General features: G+C 52.9%; 1 protein-coding gene across 1 annotated transcript in view; it reads left to right on the forward strand.

Annotated features, from left to right (window-relative positions):
- The window catches only part of RYR2 (ryanodine receptor 2), a 232,928-nt gene that overhangs the window by 50,653 nt on the left and 164,970 nt on the right, over positions 1-17,305 (forward strand). Inside the window, 8 exon segments of the mRNA XM_029047213.2 lie at positions 3,662-3,682; positions 8,672-8,686; positions 9,434-9,508; positions 11,076-11,154; positions 11,240-11,352; positions 13,057-13,156; positions 14,766-14,862; positions 16,626-16,700. Coding sequence (XP_028903046.1) covers positions 3,662-3,682; positions 8,672-8,686; positions 9,434-9,508; positions 11,076-11,154; positions 11,240-11,352; positions 13,057-13,156; positions 14,766-14,862; positions 16,626-16,700 — 575 coding nt within the window.

Raw genomic sequence — 17,305 nt, forward strand, 5'->3', positions numbered from 1 at the left:
CTCAAACCCAAACCCACCGCGTCCCCCTCTAGACCGGAAGCTCACTGCGGGCAGGGAATGCGTCTGTTATATTGCCCTCTCCCAAGCCCTTAGCATAGTGCTCTGCACGTAGTACGTTGATTCCACCGATTGGTTGAGACGACGGTCCGAAGAGCTTGTAGGGAAGAGAATTCAGTAAAAAGATGATAATATTAATTAAGGTATTTGTTAAGTGCTTATTATGTGCTAGGCACTGTACTAAGCACTGGGGTAGATATAAGCAGATCGGGTTGGGCACAGTCCCTGTCTCACGTGGGGCTCACAGTCTCAACCCCCATTTTACAGACGAGGGAACGGAAGCCCAGACAAGCAAAGTGACTTGTCCGAGGTCACTGAGCAGGCAAGTGACAGAGCTGGGATTAGAGCCCACGTCCTCTGACTCCCAGGCCTGTGCTCTATCCAGAAGCCAGACAGGGACTGGCTTTTGTCTTTTGGTTGTCTTTGCCTAAGCGCCAGGCACTGTACTAAGCGCTGGGGTAGGTACAGTCTAATCAGGTTGGGCACAGTCCATGTCCCACCTGGGGCTCAAAGTCTTCATCTCCATTTTACAGATGAGGGAACCGAGGCCCAGGGAAGTGAAGTGACTTGTCTAAGGTCACACGGTAGACAAGGGGTGGAGCTAGGATTGGGTCCAGGCGGGACTACTTCCAAAACTCCCTGGAAGGGTCATTATCAGACGGACCCTTAGGGGTTTTTTCCTCTGCTGTGATATTCCTCTTGACTGGAGAAGCCCCAACAGATCTATCCTTTGCTTGACACAGTGTATTTTATCCGACCGAAGGCTCCCGGCAGGCAGTTGACTACGTTTCCTTTTTGTGCGCTCTCCCGATCCCTTCCAGCGGGCTCTCCACAGACCGCGTTGGAGTCACTCAGATGCTCTAAGTTTTGCTAGTAGTTTGCTGCCCCATCTTCTTCATTCATCTTTTGAGATGGCTGGAGCACGGGGCCTGGGAGTCAGAAAAACCTAGGTTCTAACCCCGACTCTGCCACTTGCCTTCTAGGTGAGCCCGGGCAAGCCATTTAACTTATCTCTGTCTCGGTCTCCTCATCCTTGAAATGGGGATACCTTCTCCGGATGGCACCTGGAGGGTTTCCAGTCCTCTACCAGTCTCTGCTAGGGGAGGGAGAGTCAAGCAGAGGCCTGTCCATTCCATTTCCTAGCTTGGCCAGTGGCCAGCGAGGGGAAGGCCATCGGCTACACGTCGAAACTCACCCGGGCAGCAGCGGCGCGGGAGAGAGTCGAGGGCGGAGACTCGAGTTTAGAGTGCGGAAGGAGGCTTCTGGATTTTTACCAAGAAAACTCTCTGGATCCACTACCGGAACGACTGGAGCTGGAGAGCGGGGCGTCCCGGGAGAGACGTGTCCGTGGTGCCGCTGTGGGTCGGGAACGACCCGACGGCACAAGAAATGGGGATTCAACACCCGTCCCACCTCCTCTTTAGATGCTGAGCCCCACGTGAGACAGGTCCAACCAGATTATATCCCGTATCTACCCCACTGCCTGGCACATGACCACCACTGAAGCGCCACAGTTTTTACTGTTCTTGTTCGTGCACGGAAAGGCTAGAGCGACGGTGCCTTGGAAGTCACGTGGCTCTCCTTTTGCCTCGCCGTGCTCTTGGCCCCCAATCCTGCAGGGACAGTGGCCAGCGTGAGCGAACACTGGGCCGAGGATGAAGCCAGCTGGCTACCGGTCTCTGTTCCGTTTCTCGTGGCCAGATCAGGCCGATGCGTGAAGCGGAGCAGGGGCCCAACGCCTCACTCCCCACACACTGTCCCCGGATGGATCGTGTCAAAACACATAATAGTAAAAATAATAATTGCGGTATTGGTTAAGCACTTGCTCTGTGCCAAGCACCGTTCTAAGCACCGGGGTAGATACAAAGTAATCAGGACGGACACAGTCCCTGTTCTACATGGGGCTCACAGTCTTAAACCCCATTTTACAGATGAGGGAACTGAGGCACGGAGAAGTGACATGACTTGCTCAAGGTCACACAGCAGATGCGGGGCAGAGCCTGGATTGGTTCTCTGTGAGCTCTATCTAGACTGTAAGCTCGTTGTGGGCAGGGAATGTGTCTCTAACATTATATTCTCCCTAGCGCTTAGAAGAGTGCTCTGCGCACAGTAAGCGCTCAGTAAATATGACTAATTGACAGAAAGGGCCCGGCTCTCTCCGGCCAATCTTCATTCATTCATTCATTCATTCAATTGTATTTATTGAGCGCTTACTGTGTGGCGAGCCCTGTACTAAGTGCTTAGTGTAAATTCTTTCTACCTTATGTCTCCAGGAGCTGCCCCTTCCTCTTCATCCCACCTGAGAAATCAACACATTAATGGAAAGAGCACGGGCCTGGGAGTCAGAGGACTTGAGTTCTAATCCTGACTCTGCCACTTGTCTGCTGTGTGACCTCGGGCAAATCACTAAACTTCTCGGATCCTCAGTTACCTCATCGGTAACACGGGGATTAAGATCGTGAGCCCCGTGTGGGACAGGGACTGTGTCCAATCGGATTCTTTTACATCGACCGCATTTTAGTACGGAGCCTGGCTCAGAGAATTTAACAGATACCGTAAAAAACAACAACACTTTACCAAGTGCGGGAACGAGTAAAAGATAATCAGGTTGGACACTATCCCCGTCCCAAACGGGGCTCACAGTCTAAAGGGGAGGGAGAAAAGGTATTGGATCCCCACTGTACAGATGAGAAAACTAAGGCTCAGAGCGGTTAATCCCCACATCACACCACAGGCAAGTGGTGGAGCCAGGATAGGATCCAGGTCCTCTTCACCCCCAGGCCCGAGCTCTTTCCACTAGGCTCCCCCGCCTTTGGAGGTCAGTGAGGCAATGAGGCAGAAAAGGTGTGCAAGGCGGGTGTGAGGGGAGAGAGAAAAGCTGGTGATGACTCAGGCCCAGGATTTGAACAAATGGGATCTTTTTTCTGTAAGTTAATGACAATTTGTATAGCACAGCTGTCAGGACTAATGACTCACCAGTTCTAAGTGGGGTTTCCTGTAATACTTGGTAAATCTCATCTGTCTTCAAACTGTTATTTCTTCTGGCACCACAGAGCTTCCATTAAACCCAGGCAAATTTATATTCTTCCCGGAAGGGAGAAGAAATGGTGATCGAGTAAAGACACGGGGGTGGCCACCTGCCCCTCAAGGAAAGCAGTGGAGTCGGGGCGATCCTAAGCCCGGGATCTTCAAGGATCTGTATTATTTATTTCCTTAGAATATTCAGCACTTCCTAGGCACCAAGCCCTGTCCCGCATTGGGCTCCCAATCTAGGAAGAGAGTCTGTATCTTCTCCCCCGTTTGCAGATGAGGAAACTGAGGGCCAGGGAGGCGAAGAGACTTGCCCAAGGTCACACAGCAAGCTGGGATTGGAGTCCCTGTCTCCTGATTTCAGGACCGTGCCCTTTCTTCTAGTCCAGGAACTTGGGATGGCTCTAGTGACGTTTCTTAGGGAGAGGTCTCTGCAATAATTTTCTCATCTCAATGGGCTCGTTGGGCCGGAGCGGAATTATGCCTCGGCGTGAAGGGAGATACCCGGAGTGAAGACACTGAGTATCTTGTGCGGTCTTTCAAAAATATTTATTTTTGACTTTTCTTCCCATAGCAAGTTGATTTGGAAAAATGGGTATGTGCAAGATTGTTTCTTTTTAATTTTTTTTATTGCTGTGATCGATCTACACTATCGCATGTTTGTTGCTGCCTCTAATCCTTCCCCCTGCGTCCACATTATGTTCCGTGTCTTATTGGAGGCTCAGGATCTTTTGGTTTTTTATGCCTCCAAGTAGAAACCCACACATCTCCAGGAGCTGTCTTGCCTAATTAATTAATTGTGGTACTTGTAAAGCGCTCATTATGTGCCAAGCACTGGGCTAAATGCTGGGGTAGATACGGGTTAATCAGGTTGGACACAGTCCCTGTCCCTCATGGGGTTCACATTCTTAATCCCCATTTTACAGACGAGGTAACCGAGGCCCAGAGAAGTGAAATGACTGGCCCGAGGTCACAAAACAGGCAAGCGGCGGAGCTCAGGATGAGAACCTGGGTCCTTCTGATTCCGTACTACGTCATGCCGCTTCTCCAAGTGCTGCCTAGCTTTCCTCTCTCTCCCTTTTCTAGACTGTGAACCCACTGTGGGCAGGGAGTGTCTCTCTTTGTTGCCGAATTGTGCTTTCCAAGCGCTTAGTACAGTGCTCTGCCCACAGCAAACGCTCAGTAAATACGATTGAACGCATGAGTGAATGAAAAGGCCAAAGGATTGTTACCCGAAGGGTTGGAAAGGGTCCGTGCCCATTGGTAGGGTTAAAGACCTCTATTGTGACTTTTTTTTTTCCCTTTTGAGCACGGCTGTTAGATGGCCCCTGCTTAGGAGAAGCAGCGTGACCTCGTGGGCAGAGCCTGGGCCTGGGAGTCAGAAGGACCTGGGTTCTAATCCTGACTCCACCACTTGTCTGCTGGGTGATTTGGGGGGGCGACTGACTTAACTTCTCTGGGCCTCAGTTGCCTCATCTGGAAAATGGGGATTAAAACTGAGTCACGGACTGTGTCCAACCTGGTTTGGTGCCTACCCCATTGCTAAATTCAGTACCTGGCGCATAGTGAGCGCTTACCCAATACCATTATTTTTTTTTAAGGCGCATTGACTTTGTAGAGCATCTTCGTTCCTCAGCGATTTAGCTCACTTTCAACATGGCAACATCTTTGGGGGAGGCAGGTGGTATTTTACAGATGAAGTGGCGGAGGCCCAGAGAGGTGAAGTACTTGTCTGAGCGCGCGTGGCAGGCCGGGGCAGAGCTGGGGCTAGAACCCAGGTCTCCTCACTCCCAGCCCCTTGTTCTTCCCGGCCAGTAAGCAGTTAGCACCAAACCCGAATCCCAGATGGCAAGAAGGGCAGATGTAATTAGCCTGGGCTAGTGGAAAGAGCAGAGGCCTGGGAGTCAGAGGACCTGGGTCCTAATCCCAGCTCCGCCACTTATCTGCTGTGTGACCTTGGGCAAGTCATTCCCCTTCTCTGGGCCTCAGTTCCCTCATCTCTAAAATGGGGATTAGCACTGTGAGCCCCCCGTGAGACAGCCTGATGACCTTGTATCTACCCCAGGGCTTAGAACAGTGCTTGGCACATAGTAAGCACTTGACAAATACCGTCATTATTATTGTTATTATATAGTAGTACCTTGGGCAAGTCATTCCACTTCTCTGTGCCTCAGTCCCCTCCTCTGTAAAATGAGGATTAAGACCGTGAACCCTTCGTGGGGATATGGAATGAGTCCGACCTGATCAGTTTCTGTCTACCCCAGCGCTTAGTAGAGTGCCCGGCACACAATCAGTCGTATTTATTGAGCGCTTATTGTGTGCAGAGCACTGTGCTGAGCATTAGGAGAGTACAATAAGGGAAGCAGCGTGGCTCAGTTTGGAAAGAGCCCGGGCTTCGGAGTCAGAGGTCATGGGTGCGACTCCCAGCTCTGCCACTTGTCAGCTGGGTGACCGTGGGCGAGTCGCTTCGCTTCTCTGTGCCTCAGTTACCTCATCTGTAAAATGGGGATTAACCGTGAGCCTCACGTGGGACGACCCGATGACCCTGTATCTCCCCCGGCGCTTAGAACGGTGCTCTGCACCTCGTAAGCGCTTAACAAATACCAACGTGATTATTATTGCAATATAAGAACAGGGCAGAGTCGGTGGACATATTCCCTGCCCACAACGGGTTTTACAGTCCGGAGGGGGAGATCTAGATGTGGTGAGGCTCGGCAGTGAAGGCGCTACCCAGGGTTAATCTCCTGATACCCGGACAGGCTTTCCAGAGGAAAAAAACCGATCTCCTTCCCACAGATTTCCTGTCCCCATGAATCCCGTACCTCTGTCTGGAGGGTTGGAATACCGCAGTCACCTCATTCCGTTTCACGCTGCCGTGGTTTCCTAAGCCCTTGGCCTGCATTAGGTCTGCTCCCTCTACTGGATGCTCAGCGAGCTATTCGCAAGCCGACCTGCCGCCGATCAATCATCAGTCCTCCTCCTCCTCCTCCTCCTAATTATGGTACTTGTTAAGCGCTTACTCTGTGCCGAGCACCGTTCTAAGCGCTGGGGTGGATAGAAGGCCATCAGGTTGTCCCACGTGGGGCTCGCGGTCTTCATCCCCCTTTGACAGACGAGGTCACTGAGGCACAGAGGAGCGAAGTGGCTTGCCCGCAGTCACACAGGTGACAGGTGGCGGGGCCCTTTCCGCTAAGCCGCCATAATAATAATGATGATGATGATGGTAATCGTTGAGCGCCTACTATGTGCCGAGCACTTAGGTTAATCAGGTTGGACGCAGTCCCCGTCCCACATGGGGATCACATCCTTAATCCCCATTTTACAGATGAAGGAACTGAGGCCCAGAGAATCATTATTATTATTTATGGTATTTTTTTAAGCGCTTACTCTGTGCCAAGCACTGTTCTAAACACTGCGGTAGATACAAGGTAATCAGGTTATCCCACCTGGAGCGCACGGTCTTAATCCCCATTTTACTGATGAGGTAACTGAGGCCCAGAGAAGCGAAGTGACTTGCCCAAGGTCCCACAGCGGACACGTGGCGGAGGCGGGATTAGAGCCCAGGTCATTCTGGCTGGCCGGGCTCCAGCCACTAAGCCACGCTAAATGTGGTAGTTAAGCGCTATGTGCAAGACACTGAAGTAGAGCTAATTCAATAGTATTTATTGAGCGCTTACTGTGCGCAGAGCACTGTACTAAGCGTTTGGAAAGTACAATTCGGCAACAGATAGAGTCGATCCCTGCCCGGTGACGGGCTCACAGTCTAAACGATATCAGATCAGACACAATCCCAGGTCCACTCGGGGATCGCAGTCTGAGGGGGAGGGAGGACAGACCAGGGAAATGGGGCACAGAGAAATTGCGCCTTGCTCAAGATCACACAGCAGGCAAGAGGAAGAGCTGGGACAAGAACCCAGATCCCTTGTCTTCCAAGCCCGTACTCTTTCCCCTAGGCTTCCCCATCAAACAGCCAGTCCTTGGTCAAGTTGGATAACATAAGCTCATGGCAAAGGGGATAAATCTCGGGCCTGGGAGTCAGAAGGTCATGGGTTCTAATCCCGGCTCCACCGCTTGTCTGGGGTGTGACTGTGGGCGAATCACTTAACTTCTCATTGCCTTGTCACCTCCTCTGTAAAATGGGGATCGAGACGGTGGGAGCCCCACGTGTGACAGGGACTGGGTCCAGCTTGATTTACTTGAATCCACCCCAGTGGTTAGTGCAGTGACTTTCACTTAACAAATACCACAATTATTATTATTATTATTATTCCCTTCGTTCCCTCCCCTCAAATCTTCTGAATTCAGTTTGGCCGACCCCCCAAATCCAATACCGTGGCACATCATTTCGTCACTCTGACTTGTAATGGCGAATCATGGGGTTCCTCTATTCATTGTCGTATTTATTGAGCACTCACTGTGTGCAGAGCACTGCACTAAGCGCTCTAGTCTAGTCCGGTCCTCTAGCCGCTGTTCAACAGCAACAGTAGAACCACAGCCTCGACAGAGAACTGTAACGCTTGACCGATCTCAACCATCGCTTCCAAGAGCTCGCACCTTCGAAAGCTGAACATCAGACGGTTCTTGGCCAATTTCCTGGCTCCCTTTCCTTGGCGAGCTTCCTCCGGCCATTCTCGTCGGCTGACGACACCGCGGCGATAGTAGGGGAGGGGAGTTCTCTTTCTCTTATGCCTTTGAGGTTGAGAGCTCTCTTTCCTTGCTGGGTTCTTCTGAGATCTGTGTTCTCGTGACTCTCAGTGCGGATGCCAGTTACCCCCGCTTCTCTTTGAAGGCCTTGGAACCGGATTCCGCCCCAACTTGGGAAATACCGGACCACTTCCTATCTGTTTGCCCCCTTGCTCCAGGGACCTAAGGGCAGAGGGTCCTTCAGTTGAAGCGAGAGCCTCAGGAGGGCAGGGAGACCGAGTCCTTTCTGCACTTCTACAACCGGAGTTTCTTTTTAGTGGGAAGAGCTTATTCCACTGATAAAATCCATTCGAACCTCACGGTCTTAGTTTGGTTCAAGGGAATGGGTTATCAGCGTAGAAAGGACGACAGCTGTCTAACTAGTCTAGGATTTCCCAACCTCTTTGGTAGTTTCAAGGAATTAAAGAACTTCCTAGTGTCATCTGACATGAAATCAAAGCCGCTTGTCGGAGCTCCGGCATTTTGACCCGCCACGCTTTGTAAACTAAGGCACTGCGTTCAGCGTAATTAGTTGTGCTTCTCTGTGGATCACTGCATTTTCAGCAGGAAAAGCACTTCGAGGTAGTAGCCGAGCACTAACCAGGAGGTCCGTCTTGTCTAGGCTCACTATTCTTGGGACGCAAACACGTTTTACCGTGGTGACTTCTTTAATACCCCACAGCATGCATTCGCGGGGAAGGTAGGCACTAAACACGGCTATCTTAAAGCTGACCGGTTTGGTGTAGTTCAGTTGTTCTCTGGCTTGTTCATGGTACTAAGCTTTCCACGTGAGTGCGTGGTAAATGTGTTTTGGTGCTTTACGGTTAAAAGGTTCTCCATCGAATAAATCGGGGAACACGTATTCATTCAATTCATTCTCTTCTCTCCTTGTGTCTTGCAGAAATTCATGATGAAGGTAAGGATTTAGAAATATTTGCTATTCCTGTGTCTGTCGGTGGATTTACTTCCGTGCTGGGGACCCGCTTTATTTCCCCCGCTGGGTTCATCTTTGGCATTTTGTCGGTGAACTTCGGATGAACCGGTCCTCGATATGGAGAGCGGTGGTTCTGTCGCTTCTCCAGCCGCCGGGGAGGCGGGGGGTGAGGGGATGCTTCTGAACGGTGCCAGAGGGAAAGGGTTAGAACTCTTCAGTCTGAAAAATCGACAGAATCGCAAAGGGAGCCGCCTGGGGAGGCCCGAGATGGTTGCTCGGAGAATCCCACAGTAAGGGCCAAGGAGACCCAACTTGTATAAGCAACTGGTAGTTCCCGAGTGGAAGCTGGTGGTCAGAAAGTTGCGCTGGTTGTTCCACCCGGGGTTGCTGGTGTGGGAGTCAGCGATGGAGAGGGGAGAATCAGGGGTGTTGGGTGGTCCACGCTGGGGCAGTGGAGGGAGAGTCGGGGATGGAGAGGGGAGAGTCGGAGGTTTTGGATGGCCCATCCCTCAACAGAGAATGGACGTCCAGCGGGGCACTGGGGCTGTTGTAGAAGACCGAATTCTGGGCTGGATGGGTTGTCGATGTCTGCCAGTAATGCTATCGTCCAAAGCCTGATGGTCGCATCAGATTATGGACTAGTACAACCTCAAGAAGTTTGCCGTGTATTTGGGATTTAACTCCACCTGCCCATTTCAAGCGTCTCCTCTATTCTTCCCTCCCGGACAGACTGCTCAAGGTGGGGGCCATCGGACGCTTCTCTACGGGCACGCCATCTTGCTCCGCCATTCCTACAGTGGTATGGTGAGTGACCAGGGCCCCTTCTCAATAGCTTGCCTCCGTAGTGGGCTTTTATTTTTCCAGAAGAGCTTCCACATTGCTAATCTCATTTTATCCTCATGGTATCCCTGAGGGGAAGCTGAGGAACAGAAAGGTTGAGTGGTCTTGGTCAAGGTCACCCAGCCGGACGGTGGAAGAGGTGGGTTGAGGATCCGGTCTCTTTGACTTGCTCCCTTTCTTTATGGTCTTCTTTAAACACTTACTATGTGCCAGGCATTATACTAAGTACTGGAATAGATATAAGCTAATCAAGTTGGACGTGGTCCCGGTCGCACATGAGGCTCACAGTCTTATCCCCCATTTTACAGAGGAGGGAAGTGAGGCCCAGAGAAGCTTGCCCCAGGTCATACAGCAGACAAGTGGAGGAGCCGGGATTAGAACCCAGGTCCTTTTGACTCCCAGGCCTGTGCTCTGGCCACTAAGCCGTGATCCCTCAAAGATGAGGCTGTTTTCTCTTCTTTGTCGTAGATAAAAAGGCAGTCCGAGATCCAAGTGGCCCAGAGTTTTTATTTTTAATTTTTGCGAAAGTGAGCCTTCACAGAATTCTCTTAGCTGGCTTTACCATGCAGACTCTGCTTTCATTCCCTGACCTGATCTTTATGGTTCTTGTTAAGCGCTTAGTATGTGCCAGGCACGGTTCTAATAATGATAATAATAATAATATTGGTATCTGTTAAGCGCATACTATGTGCAGAGCACTGTTCTAAGCACTGGGGGAGATACAGAGTAATCAGGTCATCCCACGTGAGGCTCACGGTTAATCCCCATTTTACAGATGAGGTAACTGAGGCCCAGAGAAGTGAAGTGACTCGCCCACAGTCACACGGCTGACAAGTGGCAGAGCCGGGAGTCAAACCCATGACCCCTGACTCCGAAGCCCGGGCTCTTTCCACTGAGCCACGCTGCTTTCCTCAGTTCTAAGCACTGAGGACAGCATTCCCTTGTGCTCTTCTCTCCTCCCATCTTCTTAGCTACCTTGCGGGCATGGGAGAGTATATTGGACGTAAAAGGCACCAATCCCTGCCCTCAAGGAGTTTCCAGCATAACAGGGAAGATTTTGCCCTGGTCTTTTTTTTTGTTTTGTTTGGTATTTAAGCGCTTACAGTGTGTCATCAGGTTGGCCACAGTCTCTGTCTCCCATAGGTCTCATAGTCTAAGTTGGAGGGAATAGCTTTTGATTCCCATTTTACAGGTGAAATTACTGAGGCACAGGGGAGTTAAGTGACTTGCTCAAGGCCACCCAGCAAGCCATTGGCAGAGCCAGGATGAGAAGCCAGGTCTTCTGCCGTTAGGGCCCGTGCTCTTTCCACTAGGCCGTGCTACTTCTCTCGGGCTCTCTCTCTCTCTCTCTCTCTCTCTCTCTGTCTTTTCCCTTGGGTTGTGCAGATGCAGAGGGATGGCCGAGAAGAGAAAGCCCCCTGCTCCCCATTTCCCCGGGCAGCCGCGTCCGTGGCACGCCTCGACACTGCGGACTAAAAGCCGCGCGGGGATCCGAGCCCGACAAGGCAGACCTGTGCTTCTCTCTTTCCAGTACCTCTCCTGTCTCTCCACCACGCGGTCTTCCACGGATAAGCTGGCGTTCGACGTCGGGCTGCAGGAAGACACGACAGGTGAGCCGGGAGGTGCAGGCCGGGGGCGGGTGCTCAGTGTGGTCCTTGAGCACCAGGGTGACGGTCTTCCCCCTCTGCCCTGCAGGAGAAGCCTGCTGGTGGACTATCCACCCCGCCTCCAAACAGCGATCCGAGGGGGAAAAGGTGCGGGTCGGCGACGACCTGATCCTCGTCAGCGTCTCTTCCGAGCGGTACCTGGTACGTCCACAACGCGGGGTGCCCCGATCCGCGGGGAGCCCTTAGCCGAATCGGCGGCCCGCAGCGGGCAGCCCGCAAATCCCGGGGGAGCGGCCCCCGCGGAGCTGTACTTTCCCAAGCGCTTAGCACAGAGAACTAAGCGCTTAATAAATACGACCGAACGAATAAATGGCCGAGCACTGAGTAGCGATGGCCTAGCAAGCCAGAGTGTGATGCAGCGCTCAGTACGGTGCCTGGCACATAGTAAGCGCTTAACAGATGCCATCATTATTGTTAGGGAGCTCAAAAGCGACCTCGGTGGGTCTGCCCGTGATCTTGAAAGCTGGCTCTTAATGATAACGATGATGGTATCTGTTAAGTGCTTACTGTGTGTCGAGCACTGTTCCAAGCGCTGGGGGAGATCCAAGGTAAACAGGATAGACACGGTCCCTGTCCCCCATGGGGCTCACATATCCCGATCCCCGTTTTCACGGACGAGTCAACGGAGGCACAGGATGGCGAAGTGACTTGCCCGAGGTCACGCAGCGGACAAGTGGCAGAGCCAGAATTAGAACCCAGGACCTTTTGTCTTCCAGGACCTTGCTCTAGCCACTAGGTCACGCCTCGATCCCGTGATTCATTCACTGATTCAGTTATATTTACTAAGCATTTACGGTGTGCAGAGCACTGTACTAAGCACTTGGGAAAGTACAGTACAACAATAAACAGTGACAATCCCTGCCCACAACGAGCTCACTGAACCCCATATGGGACAGGGACTATGTCCAACCCGATTTGCTTGCGTCCACCCCAGGGCTTGGTACGGTGCCTGGCACATAGTAAGCGCCTAACGAATACCACAATCATTATCATTATTATTATTAGGAGGGGCTTGCAAATAAGCAAGGGAAGTCCATCGCCTGTTTGCAGGTGCTCAGAGCGGGGGATCAGTGGGGACTCCGAGCTCTGCCGATTCAGGCCACGAGGGAAACTGTTTGTTGTTTCGTTTCTGGTATTATTCCGGTTTTTGCAGAGGGCCTCCCGTTGGCCAGATTCTGGGGGTAGATAGAAGATAATCAGGTCAGTTGCAGTCCCTGTAAAATTTGGGACTCACAGGTCCAAGTACACAGGAGAGCGGGCATCGAATCCCCATTCTACAGATGAGGAAACTGAGGCCCAGAACAGTTCACTGACTTGCCCAAGTTCCCACGGCGGGCAACCGGCCGAGCCGGGACTAGAACCCGGGTCCTCAGACTCCCCGGCCCGTGCCCTTTCCGCTAGGCCGCGCTGCCCCCCTCTGGTAAGGGGAGAAACGGCCCCGGTGCTCACCGGGTCGGCAGGCGGGGCGAGGGCGGGCTCGGCGCGGTGGCGGATGGTGCCCCTCCCCAGGGGCAGAGGTGGTGGGCGCGGGAAGCCTCCGGTGACCTGGGGGTCGGGAGGAAACGCGGTGGCTTTGATGAGAGAGAGGGTCCCCACGGAGACCTCGGCGGAGCTCCTTCTTATCGTATCGTCCTCCCCCGAGCGCTTAGTACAGCGCTTGGCCTAAAGGAATCACTCGATAAATACGATCGAATGAATGGGAGGCCATCTCTGTGCCCGGAGTCTAATGCACTCTCCGTGATGTCGCCCCGTGGGACCCGAGGGACCACGGGCTTCCTTCCTCCCTCCCGGCCGGGCGGAGGCCCGCGCTGACCTCTTTCCCCCGTCCCCCGTGTCTCCTCCCAGCACCTGTCTTACGGCAACGGGACCCTGCACGTGGACGCCGCCTTTCAGCAGACCCTGTGGAGCGTGGCTCCCATCAGCTCCGGGAGCGAAGCCGCCCAAGGTGAGAGACGCCGTCGCCCTCTTGGGCTGGGGACCCTGCTTTGTTGTGGTTTTTTTTCTTAAGCAGGATTTGTTAAGCGCCGGGGTAGACACAAGAGAATCAGGTTGTCCCACGTGGGGCTCGCGGTCTTAATCCCCATTTTCCAGATGAGGTCACTGAGGCCCAGAGAAGTGAAGTGACTTGCCCGAGGTCACACGGCTGACAAGTGGCAGAGCCGGGATTCGAACCCATGATCTCCGACTCCGAAGCCCGTGCTCTTTCCACCGAGCCAGGCCGCTGTACTCTCCCAAGCACTTAGTACAGTGATCTGCTCGCAGTAAGCACTCGACACATGCTACTGATGAGGGAGGGCCACAGAAAGGCTGTGAGAAAATGCTCCTTCAGAGGGGCAGACCTGAGGCATCGTTTCTTGAGTGTTGTTGGGGTTAGTTAATAATAATAGATACAAATTAATCAGGTGGGCTACAGTCCCTGTTCCACACGGGCTCACTGTCTAAGCAGGAAGGTGAACAGGTATTAAATCCCCGTTTTACAGTTGAAAAAACAGAAGCACAGAGAAGTGAAGTGACTTGCCCAAGATTACATAGCAGACAAGTGGCAGAGGCAGGAGTGGAGGCCCCGATTTTCTGACTCCCGGGCCCGTGTTCTTTCCACGAGGCCACGCTGCTTCCCATTTCGGTCGTTTCAGAAGTGCACGGCCCTTCGATCGAGGCATTTGTTCAGTACTTACTTTGTGCCCGGCACGGCACGGCCCCTAGGCGACCAAATCGATCACCGTCTCTGTCCCCCGTGAGCTTCCCGTTCAAGAAGGCAGAGGAGCCGGGGTCTTATCCCCACTTGAAGATGGGGAGCGGAGGCCCAGAGAGGCTGAGCGACTCGTCCGAGGCCGCACAGCAGGCCGGTGGCTAGAGATGGGTGCAGAACCCAAGTGTCCTGGATCCCCACCCCCTGCTCTTCCCACCGGGCCTCGTAACTACCGTCGGCAATTCGTCACCTGCCGGCGAAGAGCTCTCCGGGCCGGGCTGTGAGCGATCGATCGATTGCATTCGTTGAGCGCTTACTGTAATGATGATGATGATGATGATATAATAATAATGGTGATAAATCGTGGTATTTGCTAAGCACTTATCACGTTCCAAGCGCTGTGTGTGCAGACGTCGAGCCTCGACACGCCCTCTCTGAGGCGCAACCCCGGCTCTTCCCGCTCCTTGACAGGCAACGCTTCCCCTGGAACACCTCGGAATAGGTGCCCGGCACAGAGTTCTCTGCCCGCGGGCGGCATTCAGCACAGAGTTCTCTGTCCCCACGAGGTGTTCAGCACAGAGTCCTTGGTCCCCAGGAGGTTTCTGGCCCAGAGTTCTCTGCCCAGAGTAGGCCTGGCACAGAGCTTTCTATCCCCTGGAGGCGTCTGCCTGCAGGGGAAACTAGGTGAGCCCTAGCCAATGGGTTCCTTCAGTTGTATTTATTGAGCGCTTACTGTGTGCAGAGCACCTTACTAAGTGCTTGGGAGAATACGGTAGAACAGTAAATGGACACTTTCCCTGCCCGCAACAAGCTTACAGCCTAGAGGTGAGTCAGTTAGGGGTTTTCGCGTGTTTTCCCGTTTCAGGATACCTGATCGGCGGGGACGTGCTCAGGCTACTGCACGGCCACATGGATGAATGTCTGACGGTGCCCTCGGGGGAGCACGGCGAGGGACAGCGGAGGTCAGTGTGCCCGTCCCCGAGGGGCAAGAGCGGGGAGGTGGAGGCGTGAGGTCGTCTCTGTCGGCACTTGGAGATTTCCCAATCTGGGGGTGGGATGAGGTGGGCAGTGTTCAAGGCACCACTATCCCGGGCTCCTCGGCTTCTGCCCCGCCGACGGGGCACTGACGGTGTGGGAAGGCAGGGCCCGACATTTCGGTTCTAGCCTCTTCCCGTCCGGTTCATATCCGTCCCTTACAGCCAGGAGGACGCCCAACACGAGGTCGCAAATGTACCACCACCCGTCCAAAACGCGCTCGCGTGGGAATTACCACCCGATTTGTCTCCCGTTATTACCTCGAGCCGTAGAAGACACAGTTTCGTCCTCAGCGTCAGCCAGCTGCGTTTCTGGTTTTACCCAGATTGCATTTATCTCGGAAGAGATCCCTCCCCTGGGCCAGGCGTAGGGAACTGGAAACGGCGGGCGGTTGACGTCTCGAAGCCCAGTGGCTTCTGAGTAACGTGCAGTCTGAAATTAAGCGGTTCTCAGGCGTTGGCCAGCGGCTGGCCCTCTCCTCACTCCGTGTTGGGAAGCTCCACAGGCATCTGAAACAAAAGAGCTTTGATTTTCTCATCCACCCCCCCCTCAACGAAGAGCTCTTTTCGGGTATTCTGCCGTGAACAATCTCGGAGAACACGAGGCTCCTCGATGTCCCCGATCCGCCATGACGGAGGTAGACTGTCTTCCTGTGAGGGCCGAGCTCTCGGCTCGGGGCCGCGGTGCCTGCCGGCGTGAAGGACAGACTCCTCCGCCGGACCGTGAGATCGCTGAGGGCAGGGATCGTGTTAACTGATCTCAGCCGTACACTCCCAAGAGCTTAGTAGTGTCCCCCGCAGAGAAAACGTGCGATCAGTACTTTTGCTCGAGTCCTGACTGGGTGGGGGGTATTTTAGAAAGTCGTCAAAGGATTTAGGATTATCCGGGCTTTTCTAAAAGGGAGAGAAAAGGTGCTTAATACAGTCCTCCGCAGAGAAAGCGTGCAATCAGTGCTCTTCCTCGATTCCTGACTGATGCGGGGTATTTTAGAAAGTCATCAAAGGATTTAAGATTACCCAAGCATTTCTAAAAGGGAGAGAAAAGGTGCTTAATACAGCCCTCCGCAGAGAAAGCATGCGATCAATACTCTTCCTCGATTCCTGACTGACGGGGGAATTTGAGAAAGTCATTAAAGGATTTAGGATTATCGAAGCATTCTAAAAGGGGAAAAAGGCATTTACGTACTATAGACGATCCATAACCGTGCGGATGTGTGGCCAAATAAATACCACTTACGAGGAGAGCCCGTGATGGTTTTCATCCTCCTGGTGAGTTAGCCACAACCTCTCTGGTCAGAGTTACCGTTTCCGTGGAGGTTTTTAGATCTGTTAAATAGACGTGAGTTTGTGGGAGATTGGAACACGCCGGAAAAGGACATTTTGTGGCCGGGGGGGGGAAATCTCAACGGTCGTAAACCAGCAATTGGCTCTGACGGTGACAACTGAAATGTCCAAATTAAGTTGTCGGGTGTAAGTATACACTGTTTCCAATCTGGCGTTTCTCACCGTTATTACACTTGGGGCACAGAACTCTGTCTGCTTTTACTGAAGCAGGTGCGACTCGATCCCCAGGCCGTTTATCTCCTCCGCAGTCGTCAGCGAAGAGAACAAATTCAGAGAGTGAAGGGTCTCAAGCAAGTGTCCTTGCGTTTGGTGGTGGTGTGTTTTGGTGTGTTTTTTTTTTAAAACAGAACCGTCCATTACGAAGGAGGGGCTGTTTCTATTCACGCCCGTTCCCTGTGGAGGCTCGAGACCCTAAGAGTTGCGTAAGTAAAGGGCTGTTTTAGACTCCGTATTTGTGGCAGAGAACTCAGGTGCGGTTGGGCCGGGCCTCTCAAATCAGGAGGAACGTCGCTAAATTCGAGTTGCGATTGGAAGACCGTGCGCTCAGAGGTCTGCCATGGAGAAGAGCGGGAGAGCGGGGAAGAATCTTTAATTTTGGTATTTATGATCACCACAGCCTTTATGAAATGCTCACTACGTGCTGATCTCTGGGGAAGAGACAAGGTGACCAAATCGAATCCCGCCCCGTCCCACTCAGGTCTGAGGGAGGGAGATCTAGGTATCATATCCCCATTTTATGGAGGAGGAAACTGAGGCCCAGAGAGGTTTTGTGTCGCTCAGCAAGGCAGCATAAGCCCCTCCACTAGATTGTAAGTTCCTCCAGGGCAGGGATCGTGCCTGCCAACTCTACTGTACTCTCCTCAGCGCTGAGTCCAGTGCTGTGCACACAGTTAGCACTCAGCAAATACCACTGATTGATTGCTTGATTGGCAGAGGTGGAACTAAGACTCGGGTCTCCTGCCTCCCAGCCCCATGCTCTTTCCATTATGAATTCATTCATTCAAGCGTATTTATTGAGCGCTTACTA

This window comes from Ornithorhynchus anatinus, chromosome 19 (genome assembly GCF_004115215.2).
Source record: "Ornithorhynchus anatinus isolate Pmale09 chromosome 19, mOrnAna1.pri.v4, whole genome shotgun sequence".
Classification (NCBI taxonomy): Eukaryota; Metazoa; Chordata; class Mammalia; order Monotremata; family Ornithorhynchidae; genus Ornithorhynchus; species Ornithorhynchus anatinus.